The following is a 16,577-nucleotide window of genomic DNA, read 5'->3' as shown; positions in this document are numbered from 1 at the left end:
ACCCTGCTGCTCTAAATCTGGGCAGTGATCAGCTAAGCAAACACAATGCAACAGTGGGGAATTGGACCCCTGTAGGCTAGATGTTTACTAGATGAAGTTTCCCCCTTTTTTCCTTGGGTCCAAATGTCTGGGTTTTGTGATTATGTGTGCATATCCTGTATTCATCACAAGGATTTTGAGGCTTGCCTTCCAAGAAAGTCTCTTTGAAGTTCCGCAATAATTTGCAGACTGTAAAGTAACCAGACTGCCAATGCTCCACATGGGCAACCCACGCGGATATTCCACATGGATAGCCCACTTAAAAGAGGTGGCATTCAAATTCACTGACGTCTAAACAGAGCACATCTGATCTTTTGTTGTGGTAAGCACTGAACTCTATATATTCAGATTTGTCACTGAGTGGCACTCCCATATCAATCAGCTGGAGAGTTTTAGCTGAAAAGCAAAGAGTTGAAAAGAATGAAAGGGGGAGGGGCCGAGGGGCGAAGAATGAAAGAAAGGGAGAGAGAGATAGAAAAAGAGAAAGAGGAAGTTTTTGTTTGTTTGTTTTTACCTACTATATTGATTGCAATGTTGCAATGATGTTTCACATACATTTCCACAGATTTTATTTGGCAATATAAATGCCAGTAAAGTCCAATTGAATTGCTTTTAATCAGGCTGTTGGAGATCCTGTGGGGAGACATTGATGAACCATTTTCACATTTTACAATTTAAGCAAGGACATGGCAATACATCAATGCATCAACATCAATACATCAAATGCATATAGGTATATAAAAAAACACAAGTAGAACCTATGCTTTCTTGGGTTGCCCTTCTGTGGTTCCATTTTGGAGGAATAATGTCCACAGTTTCCTGGTTTTCTTTTTGGAGTTGAAATTCAATTTGATTTTAAAACCATGTAGCTGATTAAGAAGAACTTCAATGTACAATATTTACTAAGGGTATATAGTAGCATCCAAAAAGACAATTTTTTGGATGCTACACTTTTTCATTTATTTTTAATAATTATCTAGGCTATTGTATTTTATTGTTTCTATTTTCCCAAAGAATTATTAAAAAAATAAATGAAAGAAGTTATCGAAAATACAAAGATCACGTATTAGGGGGTTAGTATGAGTCACCAGAAAAAAATAGTGGGTGTTTTTAATGAATCTATCATGGTTAAAATGGAGTTTGAAGTTACAATGGGTGTGTATGGGGAGGAGCCCTGGACAGGGAGGGCCTGATAACATTTACATCAAATATCTAAATACTGATTGAAGAAAATTAAAAACTGTCCAGGGTGTTCATAAAAGCCTAATTAGACCATAAAATGACCACAAGTTTTTTTGAAAGTGAAATATCCCTTTAACAAAAAAACAAAAAACAAAAAAAAGGCTTGTGAATGTTATCTACCAACTATGAGTGGATTGATTTAATCTATAATATATTTATTATGGAGAGAATTATTTAGCTTTGGTCCAAATTGAAATCTTCATGGACAACTGGTTTAAATGGCTTACTCATGTCTCCATAAGAACTGATTTCATTTGATTATTTTTTTAATTCAGTTAATGAGCTGTATGTTGATTCTGTACCATTAAATGGACCTTATATTTACCTGCCTGTATCTGAACTATGTCCTGTGCTTTTCCTATGTGAACTGGCAACTGCTAATAAAGTATTCAATCAATCAAAACCTGTTGGAAGACGTAACCAAGTAATTGGGCTGTACGTATGCTTGCGTATGCATAGTAACTAATAGGTAGAGTGACATATATCTCCCCTTATGTGTATTTGTATGCATGTTTGTAATGTGCTAGTTTTTTTATTTTCATTCATGGTTGTTTTCCTGTTCTGCTGTAGTGTAGTGTCCATGGACACGTGGACAATCCAATAAAAAAGAAAATAAATAAAGAAGAATTTAATTTAATTGAGGGAAAGGGTGGTTGCCTGGTTGGTGGGACTCGAGAGTAAAGGAGAGGAGGTAGGGAATGAAGTGACCATCATAGCTCCATCTGTCTGTCTTTGATCAGCGGCCATGGGGGCTGTGGTAGCACAGGTCCACAGCACTTGAGGAACGTGCATGGCTTCACATTCCTCCTGGCTCTTTCCCAGTTTCTGCAAAAGCACTACTAAGTCCACACTATCTATGTGCCGTAGGCTGGAGTTGGCGTTACAAGCTTAGGCCTACTTCTATGTTTTAAGTAGGCCTACTTCTATGTTTTAAGTGTCTGGGGCTGGGCAGCCTGTTCGTTGACCCCAGTGGCCACCCAGGGCTCTGTTGAGTCTGTGCACAGGCAGTACAACAGTGTCGCTTATCCAAAGAGAGAACAGATCTACAAGCTAAACCGCAACGCGTTATCAGCTTGTTGCGACCGTCAGGTCGCAGTTACTATCAAAACCTCCACCGACTGTCAGTCAGTCACACTTTTTCCCTATTCATATCTCCGGCACCGTTGCCCCGATCCATGCCCAACTTTGCATACACACTCCTTGGCTGCAAAACCACAACCTCCCCCCCTCATTTCTCACATTCCCCTCTTCTAGCGCCACCATCAGGCCGATATTTGCAAAACACATTTTTGAACACTGCTCCTACAGATTTCGGCCTAAAATCACACAAATTGTATGGCAAATCACAACCTCCGCCCCTGATTTGTCACATGACCCTCTTCTAGCGCCACCATGAGGTTGCTTTTTGCAGACACCATATCTCCGGCACTGTTGCCCCTATCCATGCCAAACTTTGCACACACACTCCTTGGCTGGCAAACCACAACCCCATTTCTCACATGCCCCTATTCTAGCGCCACCATGAGGCTGCCGACCTGGCGGTCACTTATCTCCCAATTAGGGAGTCTTACTGGTAGATCTGTTCTTTTCAGCACGCATCGTTCTCTCTCTCTCTCTCTATGGTGTAAAGTAACTAAGTACATTTACTCAAGTACTGTACTTGTTGCTTTTTACTTTACTTGAGTCTTTCCAATTTCCAATACTTTGACTTCTACTCCACTACATCTCAGAGGCAAATATTGTACTTTTACTCCACTACAATTTTTTGAATACTTTAGTTTCTAGTTAATTTGTAGATTTTGATTATTATTACAAAACAAACATTAACCATTTCAACCCACAGTTCATGTGTGTTCATGTAGCCTAGTGTTTGGGAAGGGTGGCCTGGAGGGTGTATATGACTCTGGGACTGAATTACAGGCCCACTCTGGCCCTTCCCTTCCCTAGTATACACATTTTGAAAATTGTCGATCTACAAGCTCACATTGCGTCACGATGCAACACATTGTGAGCTTGTAGATCTGATATTTTCAAAGATTTTCATACAATTGAAAACTTGTGAAATGGAACATTCTGCATATAGAGTAGGCCTACTTTCTACTTTTAGTACATTTTGATACCAATACTTTTGTACTTTTACTCAAGTCAATTTTGAATTCCTGACTTTTACTTGTAACAGAATATTTATACATGGCAGTATTGATACTTTTTTAAGTAAAAATTAAATTGAGTAGGCCTACTTTTTACACCACTGTCTGTCTCTCTCACTCCTCCGTGGTTGTGAATGGGTGCAGCAGAAGCCCCGCCCCTTCGGACGTGACACGCAACCAATGGGATCAGACCGTGCGTGGTGGAATAACGTCACATCATCATCAGCAACTAGCAAGCGTTCGGTCGGCGACGGTGGCCGTGGTGGTGGGACCTGGATGTGCTGCTTGCTTTGCAATCTCTGACAAAATGCCTCTACCTGGGAGACAACGAGCAGTTTAAAAACACTTTTACACACCTCAACTCAAAGGGAAATGATCTCCTCTCCCTGACTCGCGGTTCAGAATATCCGGCAAATAAACCCACGAGGAGGAAAAGAAGATACTCTGTGAGGATATTTTGGACGAAGAAGATTTTTGCTGGTTTGCTGCTGGTTGCCGACTATTCGACATGCATTTCGCGGACCCAATGCATGCAGCCACTTTGATGCGACAACTTAGCTAACGAGCTAACGGGGGTTGTTTTCGTTATACTGGCCCCGCGGCTAGCTTCCCTGCTGGCTACCACAGCCGCACACATTGACTGGACCACGGTGTAAGAAGGCTGCTCCTGCAATGAACGCTGCTGTTGTGTGTGGACGGCTGCAGAGAGAGAACTGTGCTCAGGTGGTGGAGTGTTGTACGGTCAGGTAGATAACTGTGTCATAACGCTGCTCCCTGGTTCGATCAATTCCACAACTCGGCCCCCATATATCTCCCTGCTTTATATATTTTTTAGGTTTGTAATGATTCTGACGAGTGCATGCTGTTTCGTCGAGTTAACATCTCTGCTTTTAAAGGCATTGACGCGAAAGCCCGAAGGTGAAACCACCGGGGTTAAAGCAAAAGGTAAACAAAGAAAAAGTAGACTGCCACTTCTGATGCTGTAAGTTTTAGCCGATTGAAACCACAGCCAGTGTATTGACGAGAACGGGGCTGGATGGTCATTTTAAATCGCCCACATGCACTGGATCAAGCCCGGGACTTGTGAAAGGCAACCGAAGCAGAAGGTGGGATACACGGTGAGCGCAGACGCCTTGCTGTACGGGGGAAGATGGCGGAGCGTTCCCGTTGGAGGTGGTGAAATCAAAACTTGGGAACTTATTGGATTCATCTCTGGACATCTCAGCTCAGACCGTAGGACACATGCAGGCCAAAAAACGGTACTTAATCCTGTTCTCTGCCGGCGTGTGTCTCGTTCTCTTGTTTTGCTTCGGGGGCTTACAAGTGCCACTCTCCAGACGGGGTCCGAGCCGGCGCGATGACCGCAGCTTCAACGGGTATTACCCCGGCTCGCAGTGGCCTCGCTCCTTGGGCCCGCTGCGGCCGTTCGATCCCCTGGACCAGGTGGAGACCGACGACTACAATGTTCACATATCACCTCGGCAGAAGAGGGACGCCGTCTCCGGCGTTTACACTGGCAGGCGCTGCAGGATGGACTCGTGCTTTGATTTCTCCTCGTGCAAAAGAACCGGTTTCAAAGTTTACGTCTATCCCCAGCAGAAGGGGGAGAAGATATCGGAGAGTTATCAGAACATCTTGTCCTCCATTGAGGGGTCCATGTTCTACACTTCTGACCCAGGACAGGCGTGTCTGTTCGTCCTGAGTCTGGACACTTTGGATCGTGACCAGCTTTCGCCCCAGTATGTACACAACCTGAAAGTAAAAATCCAGAACCTCCCCCTGTGGAATGGGGGTAAAAACCACATCATATTTAACCTGTACTCTGGAACATGGCCAGATTACACAGAAGATCTGGGCTTTGACATTGGCCTAGCAATGCTGGCCAAGGCCAGTATTAGCACAGAGAACTTTAGGCCCAACTTTGATGTCTCCATCCCCCTTTTCTCCAAAGAGCACCCTCGGACAGGTGGGGAGAGAGGGTACCTGAAACACAACTCCATTCCCCCCTATAGGAAGTACATGCTTGTTTTCAAGGGAAAGAGGTACCTAACTGGAATAGGTTCGGATACTCGGAATGCCTTATATCATGTTCATAATGCTGAAGATGTGGTACTCCTCACCACCTGTAAGCACGGTAAAGACTGGCAGAAGCATAAGGATGCACGCTGTGATAAGGACAACACAGAATATGACAAGTAAGTAATTATGCATTTAAACCTATTATCCAGGTTTATTAGAATTCAGAATTCTGGTAAATAAGTCATTGGTCAGTGTTGTGGGAACTTGTGACTCCAGAAACGGTACTGATTTTGTGTTACTTTGATAGCTGCTGCTTTACCAGGCATTTAGGTTTGTTTTCAAATTCAATTTTTGTAAAAATCATGCTATTAATTTCTACTGGAACTCTTTACCTGACTATGTCACCCTGTCTTTAAAAAACAAATCTTGAGCTGAACTTCACTTTTGCCATCCTACGTGGAGTTAAAAGCATGCTTTATCAAAATCCTTTCTAATTGTTTGAGACTAATAGTTCTCAGACAGTTTAGGCTGTTTGATAAAAACCCCAATTACAATTATAGCAATATGTAAAAGTCTAGTGTATTAGCCAGACTATTTATTAAAAAGTAGTGTCTACTCTAATCATATTTTGAATTGTCCTCGTATGACTTTTTGGCCAATTGTTTGTCACGTGGGAAACATAAGTAGATTTACTGGGAGGACACATGGACCCACTGTTTGTGTAATTCAATTGATTTCCCTGTTTGTCTCTGCTAACCATTTGGTTGTGGATAGGTTTAATTCCCTTCTCTTTAGCAGCACCATTAAGAAATCCCACTTCTGTCCTACTTATGTAATATTTAATAATCCAGACCTTATCTGGTCGGAGTTCAAATCCCTCTAAAGATACATGGGTAAGAATTTGGGGCAGTAAACGCAATCATTTCTGTCATTATATTAAATGACTTATTATAAACAGTTTATTTTCACTATAACTATGTTGGCTAAAGCCCAAACATGTTACCTGCTATGTGTGTCCCATTTGCCAGAATTCACCACTGAAGTCAGTAAGGCACCAATGTACACCTGTAGCATCACCTAGCCCTAAAGTCAGGCCATAGTTGACAGACTCTGAGCCGAATGAACAAAGTGGCATCTGTCTTCTTGGTTCGAACCAGTGGGATGCATTTCATGTGGTCCCAGACTGTGCTGTGTTGTTACTGGTGACAGTATGGCGCTTGGTGTTTGACTGTGGCTCTTTAGGGTGGATTAATCTGGACAAAGCGCTGGTGCCAGTTAGGGGAAGCCACTCTGGCCCCTGTTTGCTCAGTCATTTCCCAGACAGAGTCAGACCCATCAGCCTGGAATCCCCTGGCCCCAATCCATGTCCTGTGTGACCTCGCTGCTGTTAGGGGGGCCTGTAGTGAATGACCCTTGTGTCAACCCTTTACTGTGTTGTTGCTTTAACGGTAACCAATGTCGTCAGTTGTCAGTTGGTGTATTAGACCATTCAATCACCAGTGTATGAGATTGATAGGGAATTCAGTAATGGTTTCTTACGGGGTCGTAGTGTGTTGCAGGCTGCAGCATTAGAAAAGGGCAGATGTTTTCTCTGTCCCTAAATCATTTATGTCTGTTTGTGTAGGTACATATCGGCTTATGAGGCTCATTCGTTGGCTGGTCTGAATAACATTCTCATCACTGTAATACTATCAGCTCTTTTTCCCTTGCTCTCTTCTTTCCCCCTCTGTCTCCAGACTCTCTATATCTCCCCTCCCTTTATGCCAGCTCTGTACTCACTGTCTTGGAGTGATAGCACACAGTAAGATGGGTGGAATAACAACCACAACCCAAAGGAAAAATTAATCCTGCTGTCATTAAGTTGCACGGCGGGAAGAGGCCAGCTTTTCTCTGTGGGTATCTGACTGGCCCCTGTCGGCTTAGTTTTGCTATGAGGCGGTGTGTCTTCTGTCAGTAGCTCCCCACTAAGCCACCTCACTGTCAGTCGGAGCCTTTTGGTTTGATCCCCAGTCCACTGTGATGCAGAAGTCCTTTTATAATTATATTAAATTAAAAATCAATTTAATTATGCCAGATAGAGGTGTACGATGGCCATAATCAGATCATCCTATAGGGTGTGCCAAATGTAGTTCTAAGAGCGTCCATTTCTTGGGTAAACACAGCCTTACACAGGTTCTGATTAGACTATAGCATTAGTTCTATGCAATCAAACAATTGAAACACCTGTGTTTTGACCCAAGGAATGGCCGCTAAGGACTACAATGACGTAGCCGCTGGCACACACTATTGTCACCATATGAGATTGCAGATGCCCGATGCTGATGAGGGGCTGGGTGCTTGTGGTCTCCTGGTGGCCAGTCCGGGTAGGCGTGTAGAGTAGGTAGTGTTAGTATACTGTTGAGATGGATGGTGCACGGTTGTGTGACATTGAGTGGGAGAGTATGAAGTTGGCAGTATAGCTGTGAATGCAGCAAACGACTGTGTATACTAACAGTTTAGACCCATTTTTGAGTAACAGACCATTTTCTATGGGTCACGACTTCCCCTTTTCTTTTTCTACATTGAAAAATATATATATTTCAAAAGACTTTCCCCTCTCTTTTTCTCTAGAAATATATATATTTTAAATACATTTTAAAACAAATAAACAAACACATTTAAGAAATGCCATAAATAATTAAATATAATGAGGAAGTATCTTGTAGATGTGCTATTTTCACTAGTTTGGGTCCAGGCCTCTAATCTAATTTCTCTTTTGGGTCTTATAAGCTAAAAGGTTTGGGAACCACTGGTGTAGCCCACATCAGAGACCATAGGCATCCATATCCTCCCCTTCATTTGGCTGTAAAGGCCAAGCCCGAAACCTCCTCTGTCCCGGCCAAGGCATATAGAACCATCTGATTGATTTGCTTTCAGCTGCTTTTGCCCTGCCAGCTGAATAATGGGCCCTCTCTGCTAACAATTAATGCAGAGTGCCTGGAAAGCACTGTGATGAAATGTAGTCTTGGGCTTAATTTAGTATTAATCTATTGCTATATTATTTCATTTAATTTGACAGTAAATAATCACACCAAGATTTCTTTAACTAGGTGTAATTAAACATTTCTTGCTCATTCCAAACCATTTATATGGGGAGGCTTCTCAAGTTTATTTCTCAATCAGACGTACTAATTTTCATTTGGACTGGGTCTGGTGGTTTTAAAATGCTAAGAATTTGATAAGACTGCTTTGTTCTAAATCTATAGAGGATAATTTACTCCAAGATTCACCGGAATAATACTTTTACTTGAAATAGGCCACTACACATTGATCTTAGACAGACACCTATTTAATTTTTTGTGTACCTACCTGCATTGTTTTATTCTAAGATTGGTCGGCATTGCTGTGAAATGTTGATAAATGAATAATTGACCAGTATCTCAAATTGATTTGGTATCTAAGTACTTAAGTATCTTTCAGATAATTGTGACTGAAGGTCGCACTTTAGTATGTGAAACGGCACATGCCGACTCCGTCCATCTGGACGTGTACACTTTTTACGGCCTATTGGTTTTCCGCCCTGACATGTCAAGGTAACTACTCTTAACAGAATGGGTTTGCCACTCTGACATCACGCTCTGGCTTCACTGTGATGTCACGCTAACAGAATCCCTTTTATGCCCATATATGGAGTTCCCTGATGTCATCAATATCAGGGTTTCCTGCAGCACTTTATTGGCCAGGGGGGCCCCTGGCCTAAATCTGTAGCACCTGGCCAAGAGACAAGAGTCAACCTCTCCTTTTATGTTGAGGGCAAAAATAAGAATTAGTCTAAAATAAGGGAATTCATTTAGTTGTTTTCCGTCATCATGGGCACATTCATATGTTTTTTATAGGGCAAAAATAAGAATTAATATTACAAATTAAGTGAATTAATTACTCGAATTAATTAATTATTTATCCCCTGGTCAAGACTTTTTCCTGCAGGAAACCCTGAATATTAAGCCCATATCTTCAGGTTGATATGCCACCTCCGCTCCACGTCGGTGGCATATCAACCTGTTAGTCTCCTATCACTTGATAATGACCACTGAGCGAGATGTTAACCCTTACCTAGTATAGGGCTTACTTTAACGGAAAAAACTGAATGGGTCCAAACTCTAGGCCACTTTGGGGTAAAACGTGAGGCTGACAATACTGTTGACCATTATGAGTGAGTATTTTATTAGCTGCAGCTGCATTGCTTATATCTCAGTGTACCACAGTCTATACAGGGCAAACAAACCAACAAACCGGCATACCGCCGACACCAAATACTTCCCCCCACCACTAGGGTTGCTGGCTTGAGAATCAAGCCTTTACTTTCTCTCTAATGTAAGATGAGACAACAAGGTGCCGCATTAAAATGGGACAGAAATGTGCATTTGATCTGCCAATATTGCGTATAATCAAAGCATTTGTGCAAAGACAGGTTAATCTATCTATAAATGCGAGAAGTCTCTGCGTGCGTGTGTGTGTGTTTGTAATCCGCGTATCTCGAGAACCGTTCGTCCCACCGGCTTCAGATTCGGCACGCGCGTTCCCCGCCGCGGCACGGAGTGCAGTGCCGGGTCTCGACCCGACCCGACGCACGGTTTTCCCGAACCGGCGCGAAACGTTCGGAATCTCCTTATGCGGGGTTGATTGTTGACATCAGGCTGTTTCTGAGGAAATCGGCGAAAGCTCTGACTCATTGTGACATCACTTCATAAAAGGCTCTGACATCACGTACGCCACATGAGTCAACAAAAAATATCTGTGAGTGTGTATGTATGTAGGTAATCCGCGTATCTCGAGAACCGTTCGTCCCACGGGCACGCGCGTTCTCCATAGACAGATATCTCCATATATGGGCATAAAATGGACCCAGAACTATAACTGCAGTGATCTCCATATATCCATATATGGGCATAAAATGGACGCAGATAGCCAGATATCTCCATATATGGACATAAATGGACAGAGGCAAACAGATGGTCAAAGATCTCCATATATGGGCATAAAATGGACGCAGACAGACAGATACAGATATCTCCATATATGGGCATAAATGGACACAGGCAAACAGATGTTCAAAACGGGTCCTATGACAACAGGTATAATGAGGTTTGCATTAAAGGGGGAACCGGCACTGTGTCTGCAACACAGTTGGAGGCACAGACAGATACTCCATATATGGGCATAAAATGAGTGTGTATGTATGTAGGTAATCCGCGTATCTCGAGAACCGTTCGTCCCACGGGCACGCGCGTTCTCCATAGACAGATATCTCCATATATGGGCATAAAATGGACCCAGAACTATAACTGCAGTGATCTCCATATATCCATATATGGGCATAAAATGGACGCAGATAGCCAGATATCTCCATATATGGACATAAATGGACAGAGGCAAACAGATGGTCAAAGATCTCCATATATGGGCATAAAATGGACGCAGACAGACAGATACAGATATCTCCATATATGGGCATAAATGGACACAGGCAAACAGATGTTCAAAACGGGTCCTATGACAACAGGTATAATGAGGTTTGCATTAAAGGGGGAACCGGCACTGTGTCTGCAACACAGTTGGAGGCACAGACAGATACTCCATATATGGGCATAAAATGGACGCAGATAGACAGATATCTCCATATATGGGCATAAAATGGACCCAGAACTATAACTGCAGTGATCTCCATATATGGACATAAAATGGACGCCGACAGACAGACAGACAGACAGATACAGATATCTCCATATATGGGCATAAATGGACACAGGCAAACAGATGTTCAAAACGGGTCCTATGACAACAGGTATAATGAGGTTTGCATTAAAGGGGGAACCGGCACTGTGTCTGCAACACAGTTGGAGGCACAGACAGATACTCCATATATGGGCATAAAATGGACGCAGATAGACAGATATCTCCATATATGGGCATAAAATGGACCCAGAACTATAACTGCAGTGATCTCCATATATGGACATAAAATGGACGCCGACAGACAGACAGACAGACAGACAGACAGACAGATTGGAGGCACAGACAGATACTCCATATATGGGCATAAAATGGACGCAGATAGACAGATATCTCCATATATGGGCATAAAATGGACCCAGAACTATAACTGCAGTGATCTCCATATATGGACATAAAATGGACGCCGACAGACAGACAGACAGACAGATACAGATATCTCCATATATGGGCATAAATGGACACAGGCAAACAGATGTTCAAAACGGGTCCTATGACAACAGGTATAATGAGGTTTGCATTAAAGGGGGAACCGGCACTGTGTCTGCAACACAGTTGGAGGCACAGACAGATACTCCATATATGGGCATAAAATGGACGCAGATAGACAGATATCTCCATATATGGGCATAAAATGGACCCAGAACTATAACTGCAGTGATCTCCATATATGGACATAAAATGGACGCCGACAGACAGACAGACAGACAGACAGATACAGATATCTCCATATATGGGCATAAATGGACACAGGCAAACAGATGTTCAAAACGGGTCCTATGACAACAGGTATAATGAGGTTTGCATTAAAGGGGGAACCGGCACTGTGTCTGCAACACAGTTGGAGGCACAGACAGATACTCCATATATGGGCATAAAATGGACGCAGATAGACAGATATCTCCATATATGCATGGGCATAAAATGGACCCAGAACTATAACTGCAGTGATCTCCATATATGGACATAAAATGGACGCCGACAGACAGACAGACAGATACAAATATCTCCATATATGGGCATAAATGGACACAGGCAGACAGATGGTCAAAACGGGTCCTATGACCAGGTAAAAAACAGGTATAATGGGGTTTGCATTAAAGGGCGGGGCATTCATTCCCTATTTACATTGTTCCGAGTTGGCCAGGTCGCCGACTAGACGCTTCTAGTGTCATAAATTGGCTAACATCCACAAATCCTTTTGTGGAGTAGGCTATTCACATAGTTACAAATAAGCTAGGCATATCTACTTCATGCATGAGTTTTGAGCTACAAGCAAAGCAGTTATATTCATGGGTTGCATTTGTAGTCCTACACCAGCCATTTTGAGGACCAACACAGGTGCCAGTTGCCAATCAGACACATTGAACACCTGTGTTGGTCCTCAATATGTCCGGTTTAGGACTACAAATGCAACCTATGAATAGGGCTGATTTAAAGTAATGAATTGCCCTTTACATTGAGCATTTATGCCTCAGCTCAGATGTTTTCAAAAGTTTGTGGATAATATCCAAATGGTTACAGTTTGCTTGACAAGATTCATATATCAATTCCACTGAAAGAAATGGAATACTTTTTAGAAGGTAAACCCACTTAGGTCTGAAGAATGTTGTGTATTCAAGGACTGATACCCAGCTGTGCAGCAGTTGCCATGGGAATGAAACCTGAAGAGATTCGAGGTGTGGGTCGGCCAGTTTTCGAGGGAGTCAGTTGCCAAGGAAATCAATATTTGTTGTTGGGTCATGGTTCCACTTTCCAGATGAATAGTGTGTCTGGAGGTGTGCTGTGAGTGTGCAGCAAACCAGATGATACTAGGAGGAAGAACTGCGTAAAATACACTGTAAAGCTCTGATAATGTAGTTAGGAGAGGGGGGAAATTATGTCAAAAAGCCATTAAAGACAGGGTGCGTCGATTCGCCAATAATGCGTCGATTAACATCCCTATTTCAAATAAGTGTACAGAAAGTGTTAAAATGTATGTTTTTATGTGGCCACACCCACCTGTTCATTAAGTACATACCTGGTTTTCAGGTGGGTGGTGACCCAGCTGAAATTAGCCTCACCCAAAGCTGTTGCTGAATAGGAAAAAGGGGAGGCGATGATTTTATGATGTCATTAAAGTGGCGTATTTCCTTTTGACTCGGAGGCTTGCAGCATTCAGGAAGACACCAGAAATACACACATATTTGCATATTATAACCACATGTGGGGGGTCTATTAGAGTAATTTTAACTCCATAGACGCATACAAAACAGAAAAAGTACAAAACTATGGCACCACCTCTTTAAATAATAATCCAGGTTCAGGCACTCACGGTGGATTTACTGTATAAGTAAAAGGCCTATTACTTTTAGGCTAGAGGCACATCTTGTCCAAATGTTATAAAGGTAATTTCTTATGCGTTTTTGACACAATTTTTCCTCTCTCCAGAGTCCTGAATATTATTCCCCCCTATTCCCATGAGCACCGGTGGTGAGCGATACCAGTAGCGCCCCTGTAACTTCCCTCAAGTACTAATAGTCTTCAAACACTGACAACGCTGGAATTGCTTTTTTTAGGGATTTCCATTACATTTGGCCTTACTTCTATAAAGAATGTATCGCGACCGACGACCATAAGTAATTAATATGCTTTTTTATTGTAACATCTTGCGACTTTTGAGTGTTTTTACATGTGTGTAAGTGCGAGTAAAGTAAGTAAGTCTAAGTGTGGGTGGTGGTGGGGTGATTGCCTGGTGGAGTGCCCGCTGGCAGTTGGCTCCATGGCATGATGACATTTTTGCCTACACCAGGGATTCCCTTTTGTTGCTGAGGCAGCAGCAGTTTTGCATGGTAGCTCCTCATTTCAAGCCAAACGTAAGTCAATGTTGGGCCAGTTCTCCCCTAGCCAGGGCACAACAGATTTTGGGGGGATTGGAATAAGTAAGATCCTTTGGGCTTGGAGTTATTTCTTCCATAATTTCTTTTTGATCAAGGTCTTTTTTATTATTATTTTCCTTTTTTCTTAATGCAAACAAACATGAACATACAAATACAAATCCCCACCCACCCACCCCACAGACCTGTAACAAGAAAAGAAAAACACATGACAAAGACAAGGAAAAGAAAACAAAACTGAAGTAAAAAAAGAAAAAGAAAACTAAAATATATCTATCATATAATTAAGGAGTCGGTAGGTCAGTCAGTCAGAGGTCAGTCACACAATGCATTATCTATTCACTCGCTTCAGCGACTGATCCAAACTTTCACATGGCATTGACCATTAGCATTATACACACGGTGACGGAGCCCGATTTTCATTTTTCCCAAATTCAAGCTATTCATTAGCGTTTCTTCACCACTTCTGTTCAGCTCAGCCTGTTGTCAGGGTTACGGTCCGTTCCTCCAGGCCATGGGATCCCATAACCCCACACACACCTCTTTCACAGTTAGGAATGTTGCAGTGAAGAGACACACCTCCCTCTCTCTCTCTCTCTCTCTCTCTCTCTCTCTCTCTCTCTCTCTCTCGTGTCAGAGGTCAGTCACACAATGCATTATCTATTCACTCGCTTCAGCGACTGATCCAAACTTTCACATGGCATTGACCATTAGCATTATACACACGGTGACGGAGCCCGATTTTCATTTTTCCCAAATTCAAGCTATTCATTAGCGTTTCTTCACCACTTCTGTTCAGCTCAGCCTGTTGTCAGGGTTACGGTCCGTTCCTCCAGGCCATGGGATCCCATAGCCCCACACACACCTCTTTCACAGTTAGGAATGTTGCAGTGAAGAGACACACCTCCCTCTCTCTCTCTCTCTCTCTCTCTCTCTCTCTCTCTCTCTCTCTGCATGCAAGGGTCATGCATGCACCGGGTCATCTTCCAACGGGTATGGAAAAATATGTGCATACATCCCCATACTTCTATTCACCTAATTTTGCTGTTAAATTATTTGTATCCATCATAAATATACACTCCTCCATGGGCTGCTCCTTACATTATGATGCTCCCACATATTCTCACGCACGCACCAGTTACAGTAACTTTCCCCACAACCCACACATATTTTGGAGCACATATCTTTGAACGGGTAAGGTCTAGTATAATATATAATATAATATATATATAATTGCACTATGTTGCAGTTACAGTTTCTGCCTTCATGCTCTCTATGAATGACATGAAAGGTTGCCAGGCTATGTAATATTTTTCAATGGATCCCCGAAGGGAATATCTAATTCTCTCTAACTTAATGAACTACATAACTTCTCTTATCCAATGTGGTTCTTCTTCCATAATTTCTAATGATAAAGTACTAATCAAGGTGGTGCTTTGCAATTGAAAAATTAAGTGTAATGAAGGTTTTTTTTTCTTTTTACATTTTAGAATTCATTCATAGCCAACAACGATTTGGCATATGAAAAATTATCTGACTGATGCATGTTGATCACATGACTGCAAAGATATCATGTTAGGTGGAAATGGGCGTGGCCTGTGTGGAAATTTGTGTCATGATCAAAGAAATCCAGGGCAGGGATTTTCTTTTTCCTGATGCATGTGAAGCGGCCTGTTATAGTGGCACCATGAGGCCGATTTTAAAAATGGCCTACTGGGAGTGTACATGCAAAGTGTTTCATGCTGATTGGTCCAACAGGGCCAGAGATTAGCTGCCGAGCGACCACATAGTAGTCTCCAGCCTTTGGTAGAGACAATAAGACAAAGTTGTGATATAGAAATCAAAATTATTTGTGTGGACGATGTCTTGGCATTGCACATGACTGTAACTGTAATGGTGATTGGAAAAACAGATTTATATAATATTTGGTGCAATCCTTGGTAAACAGATTTATATAATATTTGGTGCAATCCTTGAAAGTTGCGTGTCTAAAGGACCTCTGGCCTGCCATGTTCCAGCACCAATGACTGCTGCTATACATACAGCACTGAGCACTGGTCCTCTGTTTTGAGGTCAGCCTTCCTATCCATGCTGATCTGTATGATTGTGACTGTGTTGCATGCTCTTGTTAACTAGCCTGTAGGTCAGACAGAGACAGTGCAGTCTGTGGTCTAACTGGGTGGAAGTAATAGTTTCTCTGCATGGCTCTCACCCATTGTACAACAAATCCCCCTTATCCTCTCCCACTGACAACAAGGAAGTTGTGACTGACTGAATACAGCCGCTCAACATAATTACCATCTAATGATCATGTAATTCCAGTGTGTAATAGTTCAGATTTTATTCTCCAGGCTGAGGCCTGTATGTGGGTTGTTAAAGCTAGCATCATGTGTGGGCGCTGTTAGGAAAATGTGACACACAATAAATTGTATTGTACTTTGGCTGAGGAATTCTAGCTTGTTCTTTTATTGTATCGTGT

General features: G+C 42.4%; 1 protein-coding gene across 1 annotated transcript in view; it reads left to right on the top strand.

Annotated features, from left to right (window-relative positions):
* Positions 1 to 3,463: 3,463 nt before the first annotated feature.
* The window catches only part of LOC308280590 (exostosin-1a-like), a 66,760-nt gene continuing 53,646 nt past the window's right edge, over positions 3,464 to 16,577 (top strand). Inside the window, exon 1 of the mRNA XM_080720920.1 lies at positions 3,464 to 5,626. Within this exon, the coding sequence (XP_080577046.1) occupies positions 4,674 to 5,626 (953 nt within the window). The 5' untranslated portion in view covers positions 3,464 to 4,673. The remainder of the gene's footprint in view (positions 5,627 to 16,577) is intronic.

Source organism: Nannobrachium achirus (genome assembly GCF_963921795.1).
Source record: "Nannobrachium achirus genome assembly, chromosome: 2".
Lineage (NCBI taxonomy): Eukaryota > Metazoa > Chordata > Actinopteri > Myctophiformes > Myctophidae > Nannobrachium > Nannobrachium achirus.
Note: the sequence above shows the minus strand (reverse complement) of the source record. Positions and strands in the feature narration are given on the sequence as shown.